The 8,312-nt window shown below is 46.2% G+C and overlaps 1 protein-coding gene across 1 annotated transcript; it reads left to right on the top strand.

Moving 5' to 3' along the window:
- The first annotated feature begins 295 nt into the window (after window positions 1–295).
- Window positions 296–865, top strand: LOC135266874 (histone H4). Its single transcript, XM_064358251.1, has one exon. It carries the CDS (start codon window positions 375–377, stop codon window positions 684–686), a length of 312 nt encoding a protein of 103 aa, XP_064214321.1. The 5' UTR covers window positions 296–374; the 3' UTR covers window positions 687–865.
- Window positions 866–8,312: the final 7,447 nt, after the last annotated feature.

Raw genomic sequence — 8,312 nt, 5'->3', positions numbered from 1 at the left:
TTAGTGGCAAGCTGTTTTCGTGGAGCTTTTCCACCGGTCGATTTACGAGCAGTTTGTTTGGTACGGGCCATTTTTTTGACTACTTCTTTATCCCTCAACTACACATACACACACATAAACACCTACGTACGTCACTAACAACGGCGACGGTTCATATGACCCTGCAACAAAATTTTTCGCCGTATTTTATTAACTAGGGTGACACTATGCGTTATCTGATTGGTCAAAAAAGTAACTTAAGAGGCGGAGCGAAACTAAACTATAAAATGAGTTGACTAATCTGGCGAGCAGGTAGTTGTTTTCGACGAAGCAGTCAAATCTGTGTCGTTTTCTTTTGTGAAACAAAGCTTAATTTGAATCAATAATCATTCAAAATGACCGGTCGTGGCAAAGGTGGAAAGGGATTGGGAAAAGGTGGAGCAAAACGTCATCGTAAAGTTTTACGTGATAACATCCAGGGCATCACGAAGCCCGCGATCAGAAGATTGGCACGTCGTGGAGGAGTGAAACGTATCTCCGGTCTCATTTACGAAGAAACCAGAGGTGTCCTGAAGGTATTCCTCGAAAACGTCATTCGTGATGCCGTCACCTACACCGAACACGCAAAACGTAAAACCGTCACCGCCATGGATGTCGTTTACGCTTTGAAGCGTCAAGGGCGTACACTTTACGGTTTTGGCGGTTAAGTTTTTTTTATAACCTATGTTTTATCTATGAGACTACGAGGCGACGACAATACCGGTATACCAGCATTGTTTGGTTTTTATGTTTCTTCCTCATCGTTAGTTACATCAATCTACTCTCTACTATTCATCGCATTTTAATTTTCGACGAAAAAAAACGGTTCTTTTCAGAACCACAAAAATATTTCTAAACAAATGAAAAAAGTACGTATCACAAGGCTCTCAGTTAAACCACCAGTATAATAAATGTTTGATTTCCAAACTGTTTTTATATTTCTAGGAAATGTAACAAATAAAGTTGTGTGGTTTTTATGACTTTGTTGTTTAATCAATCGTATGCTTTTCCTTAAAGGGATGAATTTTGACTTTTCAGAGATAAATAATAATTACCACTAAAGAAAGAAAACATCAAAGCCTAACCGATATACATGGATTAGCTAGCCCCCCACCGGCGCGGCGTGTAGCTCGCCGTCTAGGAGAGGCAATAAAAATTTACCTGCTTTTAAACTATTAAGAAAATAAAACATCTTGAGTGCTCTTTTTTTTTTAAATCGTGCAATAAATTTTTGCCAAGTTTTATGTAACTTTAAGTAGGTATGTTTATTTACTCTTTAAAAAAAGTTTGTGATTCTTTTTTTTATTTGTTAAAAAAATGATGGCCCTGAGAAGGGCCGATATTATTATTTTTTTGTAGCTTGCTGCTTCTCACAGCAACTAGAGAGACAACAGTTAGCTGTTTATGGTTTCTTTTCGGTTTTTTTCGGCAAAAGGACCGCCTGGATGTTGGGTAAAACACCACCTTGAGCGATTGTCACACCGGAAAGGAGCTTGTTTAATTCTTCGTCATTTCTGATGGCCAATTGAAGATGACGTGGAATAATACGAGTTTTTTTGTTGTCACGAGCAGCATTTCCAGCCAATTCAAGAACTTCAGCGGCAAGATATTCCATCACAGCCGCCAAATAAACTGGAGCACCGGCACCGACTCGTTCGGCGTAATTACCTTTACGAAGTAAACGATGTATTCTTCCAACAGGAAACTGAAGACCGGCCCTGCTCGAACGAGACTTGGCTTTTCCTTTTACCTTTCCTCCTTTTCCACGTCCAGACATGTTGATATGATGGTGGTTTTCGTAGTTTATGGAAAAGTCAAAATAAACTATAAGAATATGCTGCGCGTATAACTTGTATGCTACTACTGCGACTGCGAATGACTAAAGTTGCGTTTCTGGCTTCATATTTATACGGTTACTTATAGAGAAGTCGTATTTCTGACTGGATGATTATACTAAAAGGTGGGGTCTTGATTCGGAGTAAATTCGTATATAAAACATTTTTAACAAGTAGTGCACCACATCAGTTCCTTTCGCGTTCTCGAGGTGAACACATCGAGTCTCTGCGCTGACTCTGATCGCTCAGCCACTCGATTGTTTGCTAAGTGAAGTGACAGTGAAATCCAAAGTGATAAATTGCAAAAGTTTCCACAATGGAGAACGAGCGTCGGCTCCGCTCCAAGGGCCCGGTGAAACACTCACCAAAAAAACCCCTCAACCTACCCACTTCACTTCCGTCTTCTGCAAACTCTCCAAAAACGCTTCCCCAAAACAAACCCATTCCGTCCCTTATGGACAAAAAAATTTTGCCACCCCCACAAACTCACGCCACTACATTAAAATCCACAAAACACACCCAACAACGTTCACGCACACCCTCACCATCAAACTCCGAAACATCAGCATCCTTTTCGTCTACCACTTCGGAAAAATCGTCTTCAACTACCACTTCAAAAAAACTCTCATTTCGCTACTCAATCCAAAACATCCCTGCCCCACTCGCCACTCAAAAAAGCTTTTACTCTCACCTCATCTCACTCGGCCTCCACCAAATTGACTCTCTAAAAGTCAATTACAACAAATCCGCTCTTCTTGTTCTTTCCAGGCAACTTACCCCTAACCAAATTTCAACGCTTCAAGCTGGCTTCCCTGGCTCGAAAATCCAGTTCAAACTCTTAAACCCCACACGCCTCCTACCCCAAATCGAACCCAAACCTATCACTTTTTCCATCGTTGTCAGAGACGTCAGCTCTGACATCGAACCCCAAGACGTCATTTCAGCCCTGAATAATTTCCACATTCAAAAAGTTTGGCGCATCATTTCCGCCAAAACCAACAAACCAACTCCTCTCATGCGTATCGTGACACCGGACAAAACGGCGATCGACACACTCCTGTCAAATGGCCTTTCACTTTTCGGCCACGTTCACCCCTGCGAGCCGTCGCACCCCCCAAAACCAGCCCCTCTCCAGTGCGCCAAGTGCTTCACATTTGGCCATTCTTTTTCCCAATGCCCCAACAAGCCCATCTGCCCCACTTGCCCCGACAATCATCGGTCAAAACCGTGCCCTTCCGCAGTTTCAAACCCCAAATGCCCCAAATGCCAGGGGAATCACCCCGCCTGGTCCCGAGATTGCCCCCAATTTATCAAACCCTCCCAAATGACCCCAGAAACCCCCGTCGTTCCCATCAAAATCGTTGACAAGGAATTCGATCCCGAAAATTCTGACGACGACTCCGACGAGCGCGAACCCTTCGTTTCTGCCCGTCAATTCCTACGCTTCATCACAAAAACCCTTTTTGACCTTTTTCCGTTCGAGAAACAGAAAATCCAATCTGTTCTCGAACATTCCGCTCGCGCTTGTCTCCGACGCGATCTAAAAATCTCACACTCATCAAACAAAATTCACTTCACTTTTGGATAAATCCACCATTTCGGTGAATCCTTCTGGCCCCCGTTTCAAAAATGGCTTCTCTGAATTTCGCCACAGTCAATACGGGAGGGATTTCTCGTAAATTTGCCTCCTTGAGACATTTTCTACACATCGACCAAATTCACATCGCAGCAATCACAGAGACACAATCCAAACGACCCGTAAACATCACAGGCTTCCACTCCTACAACAAACCCAGCCCCACAACCCGAGCCAAACACGGCGTCACACTTCTTGTCTCAACTTCACTCGCTTCATCTCAACACATCTTACCCCCCCATCTTGACCACCTTCAAGCCGTTGCAGCCACCATTCACATTAACAATTTAAACATTCTGTTTATTTGTTATTACAATCCTCCTCTCGAAACCGTCAGTACCCAACTCCTCGATTACACTTCCACATTCAGACACGCAGTCATTCTCGGAGACTTCAACGCTCGACACACCGATTTTGGTGACACAATTTCAAACACAAACGGCAGACACCTCACACGCTCTCTCAACACTCTTCCTCTTTGTCGTCTTCGAAATCAATTTCCCACACTCATCAATCACGTTGGCACATCGATCGTAGACCACATCATTGTGACCGATAATCTCACACACATCACAAACACAGACTCTTTCATTGGCACCACAGTCACCTCCGATCATCTCCCTCTTGTCTCAAACTTCACACTTCAAGGCCCCCAACCGCGACCCACGCACATCCCCATTTTCGATTTCAACAACACAAACTGGACCGACTTTCAAAATTACATCACAAACAACCTCCCACACATTGACGACACACTTGACCCCAACACCATTGACACACAAGTAACACAACTAACACAACTCATCAAACAAGCTCAAACACTTTTTGTACCCATCAAACACATTCCAACAAATCGCAAACCATTGCCCCCTCAAATCCTTGCCCTCATCCGAGTCAAACGCCGAATTTATCGCGAATTCGTGCAAACCAGATCTCCAGTCCTCAAAACTGTCTTTAACCGTCTCAATGCACAAATAAGACGTGACATCAACCAATTTCGTCTTGCCCACTGGTCAAACAGTTGTAGCTCCCTCGATTACCGAGACGGTAAAAAGTTTTGGGACAAATTCAATTCACTCACAGGCCGAAAATCTCACCCCATCCACCATTTGTCAGTCAACAACACCATTTTTAACACCCCACAAGACAAAGCAAATTGTTTTGCTGCTACCCTCCAAAACATCCACCAAGTCCCCAATGACCCACATTTCAACCAACACTTTTTTAACACAGTCACTAACAACACTCTCCGTTTCAGGCAAAACCTCCCCCGACTTGACTACGACGCTGACCTCGACCCAGACCCCGACCCAGACTTTCCACCCGACAACCCGGACTTGACCGCTCCAACCACCAACGACGAGATCAAAGCCCTCATTATCCGGCTGAGGAACTCGAAAGCCCCAGGACCAGACCAGATCAAACCCATTCTTCTCAAACATCTCCCTGACACAGCCATCACATCCATCACCACAATTTACAATTCTTGCTTCAATTCCGGTCACTTTCCAACCCCATGGAAAGAAGCCACCACCATCATGATTCCCAAGCCCAACAAAGACCCCAACAACCCACTTTCTTATCGTCCCATCTCTCTCCTCAACATTCTGGGAAAAATCTTCGAAACAATTCTTGCCTCTCGTCTCCGACACACTCTCGAAGAAAACAACCTACTGCCCCCTGAACAATTCGGTTTTCGCCCCCATCGCTCCACTTCCGACCCCACTTTCGAACTCTTCACCGACTCAACCCGGAGTGCCAATCTCGGCCAGTGCACACTAGCCGTCTTCTTGGACGTCGAACGTGCATTTGACCGTGTTTGGCACGATGGTCTCATCCAAAAATTTCTTTCCCACAACATCAACCTCAACTTCATCAAATTAATCGACTCTTTTCTCTCAAACCGCTCCTGCAAAGTCAAAGTCCAAAATTCCTTTTCTTATCCCGTCCCCCTTCTCTCCGGGGTCCCTCAAGGCTCCGTTCTGTCGCCCATTCTTTACATTTTTTACAGTTCTGATTTTCCTGTTTCAGATCTTCACCAGACCAAAACCCGCTTCTTCGCCGACGACACCGCCCTCTGGACATCCCGGACCACCGCCGCCTCAGCCTCCAGGACCCTGCAGCCCCTCCTCAACCAGATCTCCACATGGACTCGCAAGTGGAGAGTGAAGATCAACCCCACAAAATCCACCGCCATCCTCTTCAAACACCCCAACCTCACACGAAACAAGAAATTCGACCCACGCGACATCACCATCACACTCGACAACACACCCATCGACCTTGTGCCATCCACAAGGTACCTAGGAATCACCTACACACACACATGCTCACTCGACACCGACCTCCAGAACACGCTCAAGAAAGTCCGCAACCGATCCAACCTCCTCCGCCATCTCATGGGAAACTTCCAAGGGTGCCATTCCCGCACTCTTCTCCACACCTACAACACATTCATCCGACCCGTCATCGAGTACCGAGCCCCCATCTACGCATCTCTCCCACACACCAAGACACATCGCATTGCCACATGCGAACGACAAATCCTTCGCCGAATTCACCGCCTCGACCGCTTCCACGCCAGCAATTCCCTCCACCAGGACACAAACACCACCCCCATCACAGACCGTCTTCACAAACTCCAACAAAACTACATCAAACGCACACTCAACAACAACAACACAATTGCCCAAAACACACTCAACACTTCACATAAGTTTCTCACACGCGACAACACTCTTCGCAACCGAGTCCCCCGGATCCCCAGAAGAAAACTGCCCCATCCACCCACGGCGCTTCTCTCAGCGCTGTACCCCGACCTGCCCGACAATCTTCAACTTCTCGTTGAAGAGACGCCCCTCACAATGAGACGCCACTGACGACACCGACAAGACACCCACGACGACATCCACATCCACAGCTTCCTACGAGCCCCAAACTTCTCACTCTTTCACTCACCACCCGACGACACACACACTCCCACACAACATTCATCCATTTCCTTGACTGAAGAGGCCAAAAGCCTAAAACAGTCCGGACTCGTAGATTAAGTTATAAATATCTTGTATATATTTTATCAAAATCCCTTTTGAAATGTAATTTATTTTGAATAAACGTATTTGAATTGAATTGAATAGTGCACCATCAGTTCCTTTCGCGTTCTCGAGGTGAACACATCGAGTCTCTGCGCTGACTCTGATCGCTCAGCCACTCGATTGTTTGCTAAGTGAAGTGACAGTGAAATCCAAAGTGTTAAATTGCAAAAGTTTCCACAATGGAGAACGAGCGTCGGCTCCGCTCCAAGGGCCCGGTGAAACACTCACCAAAAAAACCCCTCAACCTACCCACTTCACTTCCGTCTTCTGCAAACTCTCCAAAAACGCTTCCCCAAAACAAACCCATTCCGTCCCTTATGGACAAAAAAATTTTGCCACCCCCACAAACTCACGCCACTACATTAAAATCCACAAAACACACCCAACAACGTTCACGCACACCCTCACCATCAAACTCCGAAACATCAGCATCCTTTTCGTCTACCACTTCGGAAAAATCGTCTTCAACTACCACTTCAAAAAAACTCTCATTTCGCTACTCAATCCAAAACATCCCTGCCCCACTCGCCACTCAAAAAAGCTTTTACTCTCACCTCATTTCACTCGGCCTCCACCAAATTGACTCTCTAAAAGTCAATTACAACAAATCCGCTCTTCTTGTTCTTTCCAGGCAACTTACCCCTAACCAAATTTCAACGCTTCAAGCTGGCTTCCCTGGCTCGAAAATCCAGTTCAAACTCTTAAACCCCACACGCCTCCTACCCCAAATCGAACCCAAACCCATCACTTTTTCCATCGTTGTCAGAGACGTCAGCTCTGACATCGAACCCCAAGACGTCATTTCAGCCCTGAATAATTTCCACATTCAAAAAGTTTGGCGCATCATTTCCGCCAAAACCAACAAACCAACTCCTCTCATGCGTATCGTGACACCGGACAAAACGGCGATCGACACACTCCTGTCAAATGGCCTTTCACTTTTCGGCCACGTTCACCCCTGCGAGCCGTCGCACCCCCCAAAACCAGCCCCTCTCCAGTGCGCCAAGTGCTTCACATTTGGCCATTCTTTTTCCCAATGCCCCAACAAGCCCATCTGCCCCACTTGCCCCGACAATCATCGGTCAAAACCGTGCCCTTCCGCAGTTTCAAACCCCAAATGCCCCAAATGCCAGGGGAATCACCCCGCTTGGTCCCGAGATTGCCCCCAATTTATCAAACCCTCCCAAATGACCCCAGAAACCCCCGTCGTTCCCATCAAAATCGTTGACAAGGAATTCGATCCCGAAAATTCTGACGACGACTCCGACGAGCGCGAACCCTTCGTTTCTGCCCGTCAATTCCTACGCTTCATCACAAAAACCCTTTTTGACCTTTTTCCGTTCGAGAAACAGAAAATCCAATCTGTTCTCGAACATTCCGCTCGCGCTTGTCTCCGACGCGATCTAAAAATCTCACACTCATCAAACAAAATTCACTTCACTTTTGGATAAATCCACCATTTCGGTGAATCCTTCTGGCCCCCGTTTCAAAAATGGCTTCTCTGAATTTCGCCACAGTCAATACGGGAGGGATTTCTCGTAAATTTGCCTCCTTGAGACATTTTCTACACATCGACCAAATTCACATCGCAGCAATCACAGAGACACAATCCAAACGACCCGTAAACATCACAGGCTTCCACTCCTACAACAAACCCAGCCCCACAACCCGAGCCAAACACGGCGTCACACTTCTTGTCTCAACTTCACTCGCTTCATCTCAACACAT

The sequence above is a fragment of the Tribolium castaneum genome, chromosome 8 (assembly GCF_031307605.1).
Source record: "Tribolium castaneum strain GA2 chromosome 8, icTriCast1.1, whole genome shotgun sequence".
Taxonomy (NCBI): domain Eukaryota; kingdom Metazoa; phylum Arthropoda; class Insecta; order Coleoptera; family Tenebrionidae; genus Tribolium; species Tribolium castaneum.
Note: the sequence above shows the minus strand (reverse complement) of the source record. Positions and strands in the feature narration are given on the sequence as shown.